Source organism: Haliotis asinina, chromosome 8, assembly GCF_037392515.1.
Source record: "Haliotis asinina isolate JCU_RB_2024 chromosome 8, JCU_Hal_asi_v2, whole genome shotgun sequence".
Classification (NCBI taxonomy): domain Eukaryota; kingdom Metazoa; phylum Mollusca; class Gastropoda; order Lepetellida; family Haliotidae; genus Haliotis; species Haliotis asinina.
In genome coordinates this window covers 12,602,812-12,621,350 of record NC_090287.1, presented here as the reverse complement: position 1 = coordinate 12,621,350, position 18,539 = coordinate 12,602,812, and the positions used below count along the sequence as shown (strand labels likewise).

At 40.0% G+C, this 18,539-nt stretch overlaps 1 protein-coding gene across 2 annotated transcripts; it reads right to left on the bottom strand.

The window, feature by feature from the left end:
• Positions 1 to 550: 550 nt before the first annotated feature.
• Positions 551 to 11,117, bottom strand: LOC137295417 (serine/threonine-protein kinase VRK1-like). 2 transcript variants are annotated; one of them, XM_067826779.1, is made up of 12 exons: positions 10,999 to 11,117; positions 10,170 to 10,243; positions 9,763 to 9,894; positions 9,043 to 9,092; positions 7,805 to 7,874; positions 6,891 to 7,084; positions 6,030 to 6,137; positions 5,435 to 5,564; positions 4,688 to 4,808; positions 4,319 to 4,383; positions 3,023 to 3,756; positions 551 to 704 (listed from the first exon to the last, which is right to left on the bottom strand). In XM_067826779.1, the coding sequence occupies exons 2-11, from the start codon at positions 10,201 to 10,203 to the stop codon at positions 3,023 to 3,025; spliced, it is 1,638 nt and encodes a 545-aa protein (XP_067682880.1). In that variant the 5' UTR covers positions 10,204 to 10,243; positions 10,999 to 11,117; the 3' UTR covers positions 551 to 704. The 2 variants fall into 2 exon arrangements, with proteins under 2 accessions (XP_067682880.1, XP_067682879.1); XM_067826778.1 differs by lacking the exon at positions 10,999 to 11,117 and adding an exon at positions 10,765 to 10,897.
• Positions 11,118 to 18,539: the final 7,422 nt, after the last annotated feature.

Genomic DNA, 18,539 nt, shown 5'->3' with positions numbered 1-18,539 from the left:
CCAATACTTGAGAGAAAAAAACAACTTCGTTTTCATTTATCAAATGAAATCGGGAATTATATAGCGTTAGGTTTTACAGTAATAGACAAATGAACCTGTTCTTGCGTTTCGTTTGTTAAGTACACACACAGGCACGCACGCACTAACGCACGCACGCACACACACACGTCATTTAGTTTGTTATGGAATCAGCTGTTTTATCTCCAAAGGCGTGTGTTAACATTTTCACTCAAGTATGCTTAGAAAATTCATTCACGTTTGTTCACTAAGAAACAGCTCCTTCTCAAATGAGTAAGCCATTATGGTTTTACACCTCTTGAGCAACATTCCAGCAATATCATGGTGGGGAATACCAGAATGGGCTTCACCAATTATACCCATAACGGGAATCGAAACCGTGTCACAGTGATAGGAGAATCGAACCCGGATTTTCAGCGTGACGAGCGAAGGTTTTGTTTATTAGGCAACCCCACCAACCCGCTCCACAAAGGAAGGGTCTCATGAACCAACTACCTTAAACAATGTAAATATGATATGTATAAACGAAATGTTTTATTTTCACACTGTTTATTGAATCTCCATGGACAAGAAAACAATTAGAACACAGAACATGACGAACAATTATGGCACACTGCTGAGGACAATATTTCCCTCGGCTGTCATCAGTCCATGCTTTGATTGGCGCTTTAGAAGCTGGTGAGTAACTATAACAGCAAGATACCCTATGGATGACAACTTTTCATATAATGATGCGACGTTACGGTAATAATGATGTCATTGTCAAACAAGAGTCTTCACAACAGTACCAGAGTCTATACCATCTTGTCATAATACTTAAAACACTGTATTGTCACCATGTTATATGAGATTTGTAAAACCGTTTTTAAAACGGTAACGTGAACATAAAACTAACACACCACCAGGAACATACTCTGACATAAAATATATTTCTATGCAGTATATTTGCTGATATTTATAGTTCACATGTCATCAGCATTAACTGAATAACACTCCCGACTACACCCACCGACTGTCCCACAATTATCAAATATACTGAACCGCAAAAGAAACGCGAAATTTCCAAACGGTACTTTCAAGTGTAAAATGTAGTGAAAATTTATTGAAAATAAAACTGTAGATAACTCAAGACATAAAAAAAGTTTTTTTCTGCAACAACTGCAGGAAGTAACCTTAGGATCCTGAAACGTAACGCCAAAACGGAGCACATCTGAGCGCCATGGATAGAGGTTGCAGACATTTTTAGAGGTAGCCAAAATGCACGTGCATCTCATGTTGCCTCTGGGTATAAGACTGAGTGGAGAGTAGACTTTTGGCAGTTGTTGTCTGGAAGAATCAAGCATGCCACGATTGACAGCAGCAGACGTTTTCAATGTCCACGTCAGTACCATCCACCGTCTGAACAGCGTTCAAACACCACCAACAGTACTGCAAACCATGCTCGCACTGGACGCCCCCGAGTGACCACTCCGAGACAGGACCACTTCATCCATAGGCAACACCTTCGAGATCCCTTCAGGTCAGCCTCCTTGACAGCTCGACAGACTATTGGCACACGACAGAGACCCATCAGCGAGGATACAGTACGACGGCGCCTTGCAGCACACAATCTTCGTTGCCGTCGTCCTGCTCAAGGGCCAATCCTCATCGCCCGTCACCGTCAAGCAAGAATGCAATGGGCTAGACAACACCAGCACTGGCGGCATCGACAATGGAGGTCAATAGTCTTTCGTAATGAGGGCCGATACGGTAGAGTGAGGGTTTGGCGTAGGAAGGGTGAACGTTTCAGAGACGATTGTGTTGTGGAGAGAAATGCATGGGGTGGTCAAAGCATCATGGTTTGGGGTGCAATAGGGCTGGATCAGAGGATAGGACCCCATATGTTTCAAAATGTTGGTGCAGGACGAGGGAATGGCATCACAGCTCAGCGGTACATCGACCAGATCCTCAGACCTCACATCGTACCATTCTTTGCACGTCACCGGAATCACGTGTTCCAACAGGACAGTGCACGTCCCCATACAGCTAGGCTAACTATGGACTTCTTACGTCAGCACAACATCAGAACCATGCCATGGCCAGCCCTCAGTCCAGATCTGAACCCAATCGAACACCTCTGGGATGACATCCAGAGGCGTCTGAACCAGGTGGTTCCAAGACCGACAACTCGTGCTGATTTGCAGGCAGCTTTCCTCAGAGTGTGGGCACAAGTACCGATGGGTTTCGTGAACCGCCTCATTCACTCGATGTACCGACGTTGTATGGCAGTGTTAAATAGTCAGGGAGGGCATACCCGGTAATAAGCATGCCATGACTACTTTGTGCCAGATTTTCTCATGAAAACACAACATTGTGATAGTGTATGCTAGCTGAGGAACTAATCATGTATCATTTTTTACCTATGTGTTAATGAAATTAAAACACTGTTGACTATTACATGTCTCGCGTTTCTTTTGCGGTTCAGTATATGTGACGAAATTCATTTGTGACTTGTATTCTTTATGTTGTGAACCCTAGTTCCAGCTCCCCAACATATTTCGGGACAGAGAGGAATCAAGCGAATCAAGCGATACAAATTGGCGAGGGATTCATGTAAATAAATGTACATCAAAATATAAAAAAGAGCGGGAATGCTCCATATGTATTTAAAATATGATGTATAAATGAATGATAATGTTTTGGCAAACACTGACCCACCCATTCTATGTTAAACTTGACCAGTGTACTTCATAAAATTAGGCTTTGTTTTGGTCAGAATTTACCATGACCGTATGATGTCCATATCCCTTCCCTATAACTATAAACCCTGTTCTGAGAGCGTACTTTACAATACAGGGCTATCTGAAATATTGTAAGAGTCTTCATAAGCAACAATCTGGTTCTCCTCAAAACGTTTAAGATCGGTCTTCATCGAAAATTGAGGGCAGATGTATTATCAAGGCTAAAAGCCATGAACAATACTGTTTCATCAAAACTTTAAAACAAAACGTCAGTATATACTGACCTATTCTAAAACAAGACGGTCGATTTCATCCGTTAGACTCGTGAGATTAAAGTAGCGAGCTTCCTGGCGCAGTTTTCTCAGGTCCTGTGTGGTTTCAGGTAGTGTCGTCTGCCCGTCGTCGCGCAGGAAGTTGAGGATGTATGGGAACAATGTCGGGTCACGATCAATGAAAGGGATGTCTTGATGCTCTACAGCTTCATGTGCAATATCGACCAGCCTGGAGGGATACTTCTGAAGAGTCGTCGAATATGTCACAAACTCTGTACCTCCGACGTTGAGGGTAATCTTCGTGGTGGGCCTCGTTTTCATGCTGTGTTTTTTATCAGGTTTAGAATTCTCGCCCGTGTCCCTCCCACTGCCTCGACTTATCATTACGGGTTTCCTCCTCTTTATTTTAGGATTCGTTTCTTTTGCATGGGAAGCTTGTTTTGGAGATTTACCGTTTGGGGATTTTATTTGGTCGTCAACCTGTGTTTCCTTTGATACACCAGCGCCTGCAGCTTTACTTGTCTTGGTTGTTTTCACACCTGCAGTTGGTTTAGATATATCGGAAACGGGTTGGGGTTCTGGGGTTTTGTGACGAGCCTTGGAACCCTTGGATTTGGCAGAAGCTGTTGTCTCCTTTTTCTTTGGCCCTTTGACAAGATCCTGAAGTAAGGTCTTCAAAGTGTCATAGCTGGGCTTCTCCTCATAGTCTAGACCACAGACATAGTCAAAGTAGGACAACAACACTCCTGGAACAAACAAAAAGGTACCTTGCCAGATTATCATAGCAGGGTTCCGATGGTTGTGATACAAATCCTACTTTCGGTATGACAATCATCACTGATGTCTCAGCATGACTAAAATGAAAACTGACTCGACTCATTCAGTATCTGAAATAATGTTTCCAAGGCGATCTGTCATTCTCTCATACAACTAATATTTACTAATAAAGTGATGTTTACGACGCCGGGAACATTGATAATGAAAAACTGGTTTTAGTGAGAAAACAATTACAACAAAAACATAAAAAAAATACAAAAAGAAAAAACTCAAAGTGACACTTGTCGTATAAACAACCAGCACAGTAGTTTAGTTGGTAAATATGAGACTGCCGTGTTAATTTCACCCTTGTAGTTCTATATCTTAAATCCTCACTATCTCCAGGGCTCACATATCGTTTACTGTAGATTTCTGGAAGTGCAGAGGATGACACCTCTTGTGCTGATGATCTTAACTTGACAAGCCCGTGTTAGTATCACTGGATATACATGTACACCAGATACATAGGTTCTGCTTGAAAAATGTCAGTACCTCTTGCCTGCGGGTCATCTATCCATGAAAGTGAATCCGACTTTGATGCTATATCCTCCTTGAACCTGACCCAATCCAAGAAAAGAGCATGTATTACAGGATTAAGTCTAAAATAAACACGTGTCCCCAGTAAATACAGTAAATCAAATGTGCGTGGAAACCAAGAACTCAATTACTGGCACCAGGCGACCCTAGTTAATATACTGATAGGCTAGTAGATGAACTATGAAAGTCATGGTTATTTTTCAGAATTCAGTTACTTATAATGAAATCGCCTATGCGTTTTACTGGTTGCTTTTAGAACAACACATACGGCAGGGTTAAGGTCCTTTGTATAAAATTGAAAAATATATAATTTTTGTAGCTTACTTTATTTTTGAATCTCGGACATAGTTCTTGTCCTGGGGTTTGCCCTCCCAGGGCAGTCTGCCACTTAGCCACTTCAGCAGACAGTAGCCCAGCATTTCAAGGTCCCCACGTCGTGACTGATCTGTGGACAGATCAGAGATTATAGCAGGAATCAGGGTTGTCGGGGGAAACTGTTACACGATATAGTTTGGGAATAACCCATGAGATAGACATATGGATGACCGATTGCATGTCCTGACAGAACGGTGTAGATCCTGAGCATTCAAAGAGGCGTCATAGCATTTATGGACGAGGGCTACAAAATACTGTCATGATTAGTATTTATGGACGAGGGCTACAAAATACTGTCATGATTAGTATTCCACATATTAGGTATTGTCACGTCAGACAGAAATGACAAACAGGGAGAGTGAAATGTCAACCCTACTTCACCAATTTTGATATTATGTTAAGATGCTGTAATCATAAAGATGAGTCAGTTCATGGCGTTATTAAATTTTGAGAACATCTTAAGGGATTGTTCTCAATCAGTGCGACGGTCGGGATTTGCATGGTAATGGTCTGTTGAGACACAATCTGACATGCTCCATCCTACAGTTCATTGTGGACATGGACCTACTCAAGAGAGACACGATAACGTGCATGAACCATGTCAGCGGAAGTCTTTCGACATTGACAGCTGAAGAATAATTCCAACTCTGATCTTGGCAGCGGGCATTGTACACTGTCAGACGATTACTGGCTTACCGGCTCCTCTGTGCCCATCCACGCCCATGTACAATGTGGGGCAATCCGGCAGGAACTTGCTTTCCTGGTATGACTTGTGCTTGTCATCTACCATGTATTTTTTTGCCAAGCCGTAGTCGATAAGGTGCACCTGGAAAAATAAGTAACCCTGGCAACCCTTCAAAAGACCACCTGTATTACAGTGGGCATTTATTGTGAACAAGGTATAGATACTGGTTTATAATACACAGTTATAATACACGCAATATTACAGCTGTGTGGACGGGTCTGAAACACAATCCAGTCGTGCACACATCAGATGGATGCTCGTGATGTCAATCACTGGACTGTCTGATCCACACTCTGATTATTTATAGACCGACGGCACATAGACCGGAAGATATGTGTTAATTACGGGAACCTGGCCACCAATTCCGTTGGTGGCCTCTTTGGACAAGTATGGATTCTGGAGACCAATTTCAAAACGGATCACAGTTCACACGATTAGAATACAGCTGATTTTCTAAAGGTAGATCGGGACGGTACCCAAACATACAGACTAGAGTACTGCGGGCAACTAGCTATTACTGGTCTATTGGTGGACCCTTATACTAACCATTTTCTCTTTGCCAGTAGTCCCTTTGCTATCGTCGACGATGATGTTGGCGGGATGGATGTCACCATGAACGTAGTGGTGCTCGTGAATATACTCTAGACAGTCTATCTGCATAAAGGAGAGGCAAAGAAATGGGGGTTTGTCGTGATTGAAGAGAAAAACGAGTGTTAACCTTCCTTTAGAGTTTTATGGTAGATAGGTTCAGCTTATGGAAACAGATCCCATCATATCTGCAGTAAACATCCCATACATCCTGACACCTAACAAACAGAAAAAAGTCATGACATACTGGCGATACTCGCTGATTATTCATCATGTTTTGTATTTCCTTAGAGGGACAAAGAATTAAAACAAGACAATACTCAGTCAGTAACCCACTGAACTTAAAAACAGAAAATTCTAAGGGCATCATGGGGTTGCAAAAGTGGTGAAAGAAAAACATGCTCAAAGTTTATTGGAACTGGTGTGAAATAAAACGTTTAAAAAGTCAAACGTCAAATCGTTTGCTTTAACTGCGAAAATGAGAACGGACAGTAACTGACGAAGTGAGGGCATTCCGCTGCCCGTCAGTAGGTTCAAGGAAAACGTTTCAGTAATTATTGGAACTGGTGTAGAAAATGTTTAAAAAGTCAAACGTCAAATTGTTTGCGTTAAGAGATAAAATGAACCGACAGTGACTGAAGAAGTTAGGACATTCCGCTGCCCATCAGCAGGTTCAATTCACGTTCCATGTGGGCATGATAACGCCCAGTCACATGACCACAACACTCAACACTTTATCCCTACTGCACTGTTCCCTGGACAAGCAGGGTGTGCTGGGTGGGTCCGTTCTGGCAAGGAAATCCTTAAGGTTTATTGTACCAGAGCGATGGCCATGTTGGAAACGTCCTTGAATGCCAGCATCTTCCCTGTCCCCAGCAACGTGTCAAGGTCAGTCCCAAGCCGCGGCAACACCAGGAACCTGTAGACCTCACCCTCATGGTTATGCATCCCCTGCCCCCGGGGTGCAGAGATCCCTAGATAGGACAAGCCACGATCCTTAGTCCACTTCTTAGCTGTAATATGAACACGTATATGACATAAGCTACACGGACACGTAAGATACGTGATGGAACGTTATTCGTGTCGCTGATCGCTTAAAGCGTCGACTGGTTAAAGCGACCGATCGTCTGACTGAAGACCTGGGTTTGATTCCTCACATGGGTACTGTCTAAGGCTCATTTCTAGTGTTCACCGCCGTGGTATTGCTGAAATATTGCTAAAAGCGAAGCAAAAACAATACTCGTCGCTGACTGCTGAAAAATACCAGTGTCTCGTCAAGTATTGACGATAGGTGCTTTTCTTTACTGTAGATCCTTAACTCACAACACATTGCTTAGTGTGTATCTGAAATACACAATAAGCCCTTTGCTATAAAGCCACTGTGAGCAATAGAGGATATCAGAACAGAGCCTCATTTTGGGAGCAAATCCTCCGCGTTTTCATGTCAGTTGACTTGAGACTGTGTACAATATATACTCTGCTATTAAACCATTTCCCAATCATCAATACTGAATGGTTAACATTTCATCAACTAAGAATGGTTAAAGCATCCGCTGGTCACGCTGAAGGTTCGATGGCACACATGGTTACAATACGTGAAGACCGTTTCTGATGTCCCCCGCCGTTATACTGCTAAAATATTGCCAAAAGCGGCGTAAAACACTATGCACTCATCAATATAACTCATCCCCGATGGTCAACTCTCTCCTGAAGGAATATCAACATATACAAACCTAATTTGGCAACTCCCATTCCCTGGTAAACCACATTCTCGTTGAACAGGTGGCCACTGCTCTTTATTTCCTGAAAAATAAAGCCCAGGCAGTGCCACAACGGCTGTTGCAAACCAGTGCTTGCCAACATTCCCATTTTCCCTTGCGTCGTGTTGTCTGTAACTTACATTTTTCGTTAATACAGCGATAAAGAATAAATATGTGTCCCGATATAGTGCATACTACAAACAAACCTATACCTTGCACCTTATTCAAGGTTCGTCACAGCCTATGTACTTTTTAAGATGGAACAAAGACACTTTGTGCATCTGCTTAACTGTTGTTAACCCGTGAAGGTTCCGGGCTAGAATAGGCCTTCAGCAACCCATGCTTGCCATAAAAGGGGACTATGCTTGTAAGAAGCCACTAACGGGATCGGGTGGTCAGGCTCGCTGACTTGGTTGACGCATGTCATCGGTTCCCAATTGTGCAGATCGATACTCATGTTGTTGATCACTGGATTGTCTGGTCCAGACTCGATATCTACAGATCGCCGCCATATAGCTGGAATATTGCTGATTGCGGCGTAAAGCTAGACTCACTTATAATCTGGATCTGCTGGTGTATTGCCCGGAGTGTTTTACCTCCAGTAAGATCGCACCATGAGTCCGTTTGGATTTGTGTGTTTGTGGTTACGTTTTTTGGTTGTTGACCTGCTTGGAAATACTGCTAAGCAGGCTGCCAAGCATTCATTATCGGCATTTTCAGTTGCAGGTTGTCCTACTAGATGCCGATTCCGATTCATTATGCCCTTTAAACTATCACAGCAGTGATATAGCTGTTATAATGTTCTAAGTAGCCTTGTACAAAACTCATTGATTTATTGCTCACGCTTTCTACTATTCTGGAAAAATTTATATATTAATAACTGGAAAAATATCATTTATTAACCGGACGTTCTCACTTACATACCACAGTCAATCTAAAGAGAGAACACAACAGCTAATATCCATGGATAATACACACCAACCACATCTTGAATCAACAACCATGCACTATCAGCATTAAGTGGCTAAATGACACCAACTGCATGGTCCATATGCCTACACAGCTGGGTTGCCATGGTACCACTATATGATTAACATTCCTGGGAACGACCCTGAGGACAGCCTTCTTGCATTATCCAAACAAGTTGCACACTTTAGGAAAGAAACAATACTCAGAGAGCTACCCTAAACAGTCAATGTTAAAAGTCTCACAATTTTGACGACATCTTCTTCCGACTTTGATGCAGCACCATCGGATGTCGCTGAAAAAAAAGATTCAAAGCATTAAAAAAAACATTTTGAAAATTGGGGCTTATGTAATTCGACATCAATCATTACGAATTAAGATATCTTGTTTAGTTTAGTCAGGAGACCAAGCAAAAGGAAGCACACATCCATGGTTTATTGAAGTTATGATGTATATGATAGGTATTAAAAACGGTATTTAATATATTGCGATGGTCTCACAACAGGTGACGTGCAGATGAGGCGCCGACGATAACATCACTGGGAACGTAAGCGCAATTTCTCAGTACACAATAATGCAGCATTCACAGTTTGATGCCTGTTTTTGTTTTCCTCAGTAGTTTATACGTTAGTGTATGCATAACACTATATTTTGCACAACCTGCATGTACATAAGGCGATCTGGTCAAGGAGAGCAAGCCGGTGGTGGCATGACAAACGACCCATTCCGATGGGGTACAGTGACATGACCGACTGGGTCACTGACCAATAATAAGCATGGGTACAACAATCCAAGCCGGGTTGACATCTGACTTCTATTATCTCTCAAGCTCACCAGCTCTATTGTTTCGAGCTCATATTTTTACCATATGTGAAATCCGTACTGTTTCCAGGTCAAATTAACCACACAGAAAGTATTTAAATTCTCAAACAAAAGCATGATATAAATTTCAACGAGAAAACTACCTGCGTATATAGGTCCCATGTGGCCCTCAGCTAGTTCCGATAACAGACGCCATTTCTTCCCCAGTGTGTCTTGGAGTACCTCGCCCGTCAAGAATGGACGGGCTCTTTTCGCCTTTGGCGATTTCACTGGCTCTGCAAGTACATTAAAATGAACCATACAGGCAAAAATAACTAAACATGAAATGCCATCTCAATGAAGGTCCGAGTACGAAAAAAAAAAAGATTTTAATGTGAAAATGATTCTGCTTTCAAATTGGGTACAAAGCTTTAAATCATTGCTGGTATTGCCCCAGCTAGAAAGGGGAAGCAACTCGGCACAGCGTGTCGTGGCTTCTCAGATGTACCGATATTTGTAAACAGAAACTGATAATCTCTTATTTGGGGTTAATAGGTTAATAGACACGAACCAGCGTTTTTGCTTTTGGGGAGTCGTCGCTTCATATCGGTGCCTTTGTGAAATCGTCTTATATACAAACATCAGCTGAAAGAAGACAAACAAAATACATTTTGTCAACACGGACGTATGCGGATTCAAAACATTTGTAGAATCTATATCCATTAAATGTACTTTAAAGTTGTTGGTTTTTTTTGTTTAGTGTAATTTCCCGTACATTCATTTGAATATATCTACCTAAATAAGATCTAACATAAAACAGTGGTTACTGGAACGATATGGATTTGGCATGTTTTCTAGCTGCAAGCGGTGAGACTTTGGGAGCATCTTCACAGTGTTCACGTGCCGCGTGACTTTGTTATGCATTTTGACAAGAAGTGCGTTTATATGCATGGTGAGTGTGTGCTGGTGAATAGCCTACCCGATCCTACCCACAGTGTAATTTTGTGTATCGATGTGAGTTATGCATTAAGAGACATCAGCTAACTATATCGTGTTGTACCAGCCTGTCGCCATGCTGGTACGAAGTAGGCAGTACGGTCGACATGAATAGCGATTTGTGATGTGCAAGTACTGCATCGATCGTGGGGTTTAGTTTGTTCAGCTACCTTATCAGATGCAGATATAGTCGCTCCTCTCGGTTGTGTTGGTCAGAGGAAACATCTCTGCTTAAACTACTCGCTGTCGTTGCGAATGTCAGGTTCGTCCGCCATGTGTAATGAAAGTGAACTTCCGGGTGTCACCTAATTTCGCTATAGTGAAGCCTTACGCCAGTCAGGAAACGCACAACCCAAACAAAGGCAGACCTATTCTAGGTAGCCAGCGGGCTTCTAGAAACTTACCTGAAAAGATGCAATAAAGTGATACCCTACAAACCGCCAGAGTGATTCTACTTTTAGTTTGGCAATGCGTGTAGGCCTATTAATTGTATCCTTGGGGTTCGCCGTTCAAAGGTGAAGTTATTTTCACCCGGATGTTTGTCAACTATACAGATAAGTTTGTATACAAACAGAACGTTATGGCGAAGTCAAAGTACGTCCCCGCGGAAAACATACGTGAGTAAGTAAGAATATATATATGGGCAAGAGCAAATGGTTTGTTGCACAGGGGCTTGTAAGGCTAAAACAGTAAAAACGGCCATCTATGTATTGTCACTAACGGTGTCTTAGCACTATCGAGTTATATATTGCTAACAGTGAGTGAGTGAGTTTGGTATTACGCCGCACTCAGCCATATTCCAGCTATATGGCCTGAAAAAATCGAGTCTTGACCAGACAATCCAGTAACCAACTGCATGGATCTGCGCAAATGGGAACCGATGACATGTGTCAATGAAGTCAGCAAGCCTGACACTCGATTCCGTTAGTCGCCTCTTACGACAAGCAGAGTCTCCGTTTATGTCAAGCATGGTTTGCTGAAGGCCTATTCTATCCCGGGACCTTCACGGTTCTATAATGCTAAGACCCCGTTAGTGACAGCACATATCTTGATGGCAATTTTTAGCGTTACACGCCGCTGTGGTTTCCACTGCCTACACTGTTTAGTCTCACGTTTTCAGAGTGTAACCAACACTCGTCCATGCTTGCAAATGGCTTAACAAAATTAGCTGGATTTAGTTCAAAACGATATATACACACGGACAGTAGTGAAGCAGCAATCTGAACACACGTTGTGTTTTGTAGGATGCCTGTAATACAATAGTTTCTGATCAAAACAATAGCCAAAACTCAAATTAAAATTAAGTATGAATTTACTTGAAATCAGGAAACGGTGAATGTGAACCATGTCGGAAAGTATGCACATATAAGAACTTAACCAATCACACAGATCTCAATGATTGTAAATGTATGAATCACCACTGACGGTCACATCAGAATTTTTCTGGTGTGCCACTCTCACACTGTCAATGAAACATTGAATTCTCAGCATTGAAATTATCCGCAATTTATCGTGGAGTGCGTGAATTCCACGTGTAACAGGTGGATCGTTTGTCCGAATCTTGAGTTCAAGAGAGACAAATTGATGGAGTTCATATCCATGTTCCTTACCTAGATGGTAGTGAATCAATGGTATTGCTCTGGGCAATAAAGACTTGAGAACATCCAGGCCCAGCGTTGTCATCCATCAGCGAATTTAGTTTTATGCCACAATCGGCAATATTCCCACTATATGATGGCGGTTTGTTGATAACGGAGTTTGGACCAGACAATCCAGTGGTCAAAAGCATGAACATCGATCTATGCTATTGGGATGTGATAACAAGTGTCAACCAAGTTAGTGAGCCTGACCCCCGATTCCATTATCACCTCTTAGGACAAGCATAAATTGCTGAAGATCAATTCTAACCGGGATCTTCACTGATTGTCATCAATGAACTGCCAAGGAATGATTATCCTATTCTCCACTGCCAGGGTTATGGGAATGCAGAAAGTGCTGTACAGTCTGACAAAAATACATGCCATCCCAATAAATTCCTGATTAATTCTTAAGGGACACAGCCTAAAATGAGTTACTGGACTACTTGTGCATCCACTGATATGCTTATCCTCCAGTACCTAATATCATCAGAAATGAGCATCAATTATCTATGAAGCATCTTCTCTTGAAGAACAAATGTTTGCTGTCATACTCTGTACTGTCATACCAGATAATCTCATGGTTGACAACAGAAGCATTAATCCACACAATTGGGATATGATGACTAAAAAGTCACCACCACACCATATCTTTAGGCTCTTCCATGACAAGGGTTAGTTGATAATGTCCTTTAATTCTTCCTTAGAATGCCCCATGGATTAAACCCATCTCTGGCAACACATTGACCCTAAATGAGATTCACACGTTGCTCACATGTGGTGAACCATTGCAAGGTTTTGGTCTGAAGAGAGAACGCTAAAACAATCACAAGGCTGCTCGACCTCCCCATGGTACTTCAGTGTAAACTGTGCCCTTGAATGCCAAAAGTACAGAGCCAATGTTTCTCTTGATTTGGCCTGATGGTGACCTTGTTTAAACATTAACACCTTCCTTCCCAATTCTGACACAAAAGACAAAACAAAGTCTGCTTTTATAATTGGTAAGTTTATTGGTCTATGAATGGTTTATTCCTATGGAAACACAGGACTGACTGGACAACCTCCAGTGATGGGTTTTCACAGTAGACATACCCTACTCATTGCTTGAACATGAATGAGAGCAGCTCCTGTCAGACACTGGACACATAATAACTGTACAGAAAAATCTCAATATCAACATTACATTCCCCTGCATCACAATAACCCATATGGGAATTTGATTGCTTTTAACAATGCACTCTGCACCAAACAGCATGGTACATCAACACCTTTGTACAATTCATTAAAACATAAAGCTGCAAAAAGAAAATATTTTGATAAAGATAATTTAGATACGACTCATGATTTACACAATTTTCATAAAAATATACACACAATTACAGTTAATTACAAAGTGATTGAATAAACCAAAAATATTATCTCCATAGCAAATGGTCCTATTTGTCAATTCCTATTTAACCAGATGCATTAAAAGCAAAAATGTAAAATTGTCATTTATTTGAAAGTCGTTGACTAGGTAAGATTGATGACTTAATATCAATATACTGATTCTATGCCAATAAGTGTGTAGACAGTGTGTGATACATCAAAATACAACACTGTGGGGCATGGAGGTCCCCCAGGCTTATCATACTATCTGTTCTCCATGTGAACATAAACAGCAAAGGCCAAGACATTTATGTTCATATCAATCATGCAAAGCTGCAGTCATTTCAATACTGCACATACTGGTTCAATGAACTGCTTTAAAATGTGTTTGAAGTTCACATATCCAACCTGTAGAAACTGTACTATCTGATTTCAATGAAAATACTAACTTTCCGTCATTAGAGATGAAAATATAATCTATTTCATACTCTGATTATTCCAGTTGACAATATGTCAGCAAAACTGGTCTCTTCGAGAATATACTAGACTTGCACAGGTCCCTTACTAAGACTTTAAAGGAAAGAATTATTATACATGCATGGGCTTAACATTCAGTACAGCCTTGAAACAAGGCTATCTGGATAACAAAAATTTGAAAAGTTCACAATGGAAACAATTGACAAATAATGTTCCTAACAATTCAAACATAGTTATATACACTTCTTGATGGACAAAGAAATATCTTTTTGTTTATCATAGCTACATTTTTTAACAAATAATAAGAAGTGTTGGATGAATACATTTCTTTTTGTATTTTGGTTAAAACTTTCATTTCAAAAGATTGTACTTTGGAAATGTCAAACTTACTCAAACCTTAACTTTTTCAAATTCTTTATCATCTTGGATTACTAACCAAGCATAACAATATATTAAGTCTGCCTGTCCTGCAAAAAAACCAAAAAAAACCCATGTACCATATTAAGACAATTACATTCTAATCATCTTCAACAGTCGGTGATTGTTGGAACTGATCGAAGTGTATCAAACTTGCTGAAATGACCACCGGAAACTTTCCTGTTTCTACCCCGGACATCTTACAACCCAAAGAAATACAAGTTTACAAGAATTGTCTTCTTCGGATATCAAAACATTCCTGACATCTTATATCTCATCACATATAGTCACAAGATGCCACACCTCACGGCAAGATGCTTCAAGTTGCCTGTACAAATAACCTGGTGAGGATACCTTGATGACTTACCTATAGTCAATTCACCATCTAGACCTACTGGACACATTTGCAAGTGACATCGCATAATGGTAACATTTAGGTCTATCAACTAAATCTTTCACTCAAATTCAAGGCATATCACACAAAATGTTTTAAGCTGATCTTGCCATCTCTACCTGTTGACACATTCTATACCCAGGCACACCTATCCTTACACCTGTCACAGTAACACATGAAATGTTCATCGTTGTCCGCAAGATAAATGACATCATACTAGACCTGATAACAAGCATTCCCTCAGTTCGTAACACAAGGTGAAGACTTAGAAATTTAGGTTTGCCATGTCAGTGTGCTGACATGTAGCTGATAATCATTCGGCCACACTTCCCAAACAAATACATGTATAATCAACCTCACAAGTTGTGCAATCATACTACTTTCATAACTATTTTCCCTTACCACCTAATGGAATCTGTCTCAAATGGATGGACAAACAAGTTATTTTCAGGTACTGGCAGGTTGTATTTTGTTATCAATCAGGTTCTGAATGCTGTTGAGCATGATTGTTTGTAGTACAGTGGCAGAATCACAAGTATGAAACAGAAAGCTGGTGAAAGATGGCACATTCACAATTTGAACTTTTCTTTTATCCGGATTATGAAAGAGAAACTGTGAAACTGATATTTACAACAGGGCCTAAACCTAGTCTATATGTACAACCTATACAAATGTGAATATACACAGTGGACATCAGCAAGCAACAACAGTGGAAAATGAAAGACAAAAGAGCATGGGAGTGTAATGCATCTCAATGTAAATGTGTCCATCCATGCCAACAGCACTAGGTCTCTACGTACAAGCAATAAAGACTGCTATGCATAGAAGGTAACTCTACCTAAGATATAGTTCACTAACAGTGTACTTACATCAAAACAGTAAGGGAACAGGACATTGAATACTTTCTATTTTGACTATGGGTTCACTATGCTGAAATCTACAATTTTATACTGGACGAAAATAGTTAGGGATATATGTAAATTTTGAAATTATGAATAATGATTTATGTATTTCTTAACAAAATGATAAAATATTCATCCTAAAAATTCCAACATCCCTAACTTATTTTGTCCAGTATACCTTAACAATTCAAACCTTTGGAGCCACAAAACTCAGTCCAGTGGAAATACTTGTATAATTGACTCAGAACAGTACCGAGAGTACAGATTTTTAATTAATATTAATATTACAATACCATGTGACACATGTATAGTCAATAGGATAAACATTCTTGCATGTTTCAGCTAAATGAAACAAACATGTCATATTCTATAGCACCACTAGCATTAGGAAAAACACCCCTTTCAATAATCACTGCCTGAGACAGAAATGTACAGAATTTTCAGGAACCATTCCAAAATCACCACAATGGGTGACTGATAGACTAAGGCTTAATCTCTGAATATGTAAATAATTTTAACTGAAAAGGAGCCCCAGGGAGACCAAAGATACAGAACCTGAGGAAATCTAGATTTGCTTCCCTTAAGGCTTTAGCACTGAAGGGAAGGCTTGGCATTCGGCAAAATAATGTGGTTCAGGGACTGTGAGACAGACTTGGTAAGTGAGTGAATGAGTTGGGATTAATGCTGTTTCAAACAGTATTCCAGTTATATATCTTCTATTTGAAGCTTAATGCAATGGAAAAGACTAACGTGATATACAGAGGATACTAAACAACCTTCCACATAATACCATTTGTATTAAACAAGTTAATGATTTGGTATCAAACTCTCTTTCACTCTTGGTATTTCATGGAAGCAACTTTAGCATTCTGTTTATTACTCGCCAGCGTAAACTGATGGAAACTGCGGCTCACACCTCTTAGCATGACTCTCGGCTTTCCACAAGTCAAAGAAGGTCAAGTACCATTGCGACAGCAGTACTAGCATTGTGACGTCATAACTGAAACCTTATGATGTCATGTGTCTGGCGGTGTTACACTAGTGCAATATTGCCATAAACATATTACACTTCTTCCAGATGAGTAATAAAGGTGTTATGGAACATTTACCACTGTGGTAAATCCATGAAGCAGTAATGTAATACAGACGAACCACTAACCATAATTGGGGTGAAACCAGGCACTGAACCCACGATCTTATGTTTCGAGTAGGCCCACAAGCAATATATGCCTTATAAACAAAGACTTAAAACAATTGCAGCCAAAAGATCATTTTGTGAAACCAGACCCTGGATATTGCGGAATATATTAAAGAACTTGACAGACCAGAGCGTGTTTTCAAAGATGAAACAAAAAAAAACCCCAGAAAGTACTTTTTGACGAATTAAACACAGACAGTTTAGAATGTATTTCAGAAGCATTAACAATGAACAAGTCAGAAAGTATTTTAAAAAGAATTAAATGACGTATTAGAAAGCATTACAAAAGCATTAAATGACAGATCTGACTGTATTTTGGGGATTGGCAAAGAGATCTTTTCTCTCAAGCATAATTCTATATATTTTCAAAAGCTCAAACAATCCTGCTTCACAATAAAGATTATGCATGTTACAAATCTCCCCATACTGGAAGATAAGGTTGTGCTAATGTTTGATTGTAATGGGAACCACAACAGTTACACAAACAAATCTTTTCACTGGAACAAGCTAGGTCAATGAATTCAATTCAGCTAGAACACAAAGAGTGAACATATGCAATTCCACATTGAGAGGACTAAAACATATGGTAACATCTGAATATAAGTAGGCTTTGTTTCTTATACATGTATATGATATAGACCTGTGATATATAACAATGAGCATGAAACAGGCCAAATGTGCAAAGTGATCTTTGATGCACACACATCTCTTCAAGAATAAAACTAATTTTCTAGTCGCTAATTTTCAAAGCTCTTAGCGCTAAGATTGCTGCAAGTTAATGTTACTGTACGGCACTTACAATTATCTTAGTGCTAAGGGAGCTTTGAAAATTTGGGCCCTGATACATACAAGCAAATAGAATATGTATATGCCCTATCAATCCAATGAGTGGACTGGACTTTACACCATTTTTTATCAATATAATGGCACAAATTTTGTGAAATGGCTTTACATGTAGTTCCTGCAAACATCAATGAAAAGAATCCTTAGGCATACATGATTAATGGTGCTTGATCCACACAATTTTATGTAAGGAATCAGAATTATATGTACCAGTAACCAGCACTTTGGACATAGATATTATTTCAAAAGCAAATATGTAGCCATATCTTTCACAAGGTGATGAACAAATTGTGATTTAGAAATTAATTGCACCATAAGATGTGTATGTAACACATAACATGCACTTTCATTCAAAAGATTATCTTGACAATCAAACTGTCAGATGAAACCAATCTTACACCAAGCATAGGTATTTATATCAACAATATATACATATAATAATTTTATATCTTGCCTACTGATGCAGTATATACCCAGTAGTCATGTTCATATCACATAGGATGGCAACACAATGCAATGATCACCATAGTAACAGGTCATCACTGCCTTTGGCAATAGATAAACATATCTGGTGCCTATTTGAATTAAGAATCTCCAAGTGGAAATTAAAATAACATCACAAAATTCATGTCACTATGACAATCTAATTCAATGTATAACCTTTCTAAAATGTGAATTTCTTTCATGATTTTATCCAGCAGATCTAATC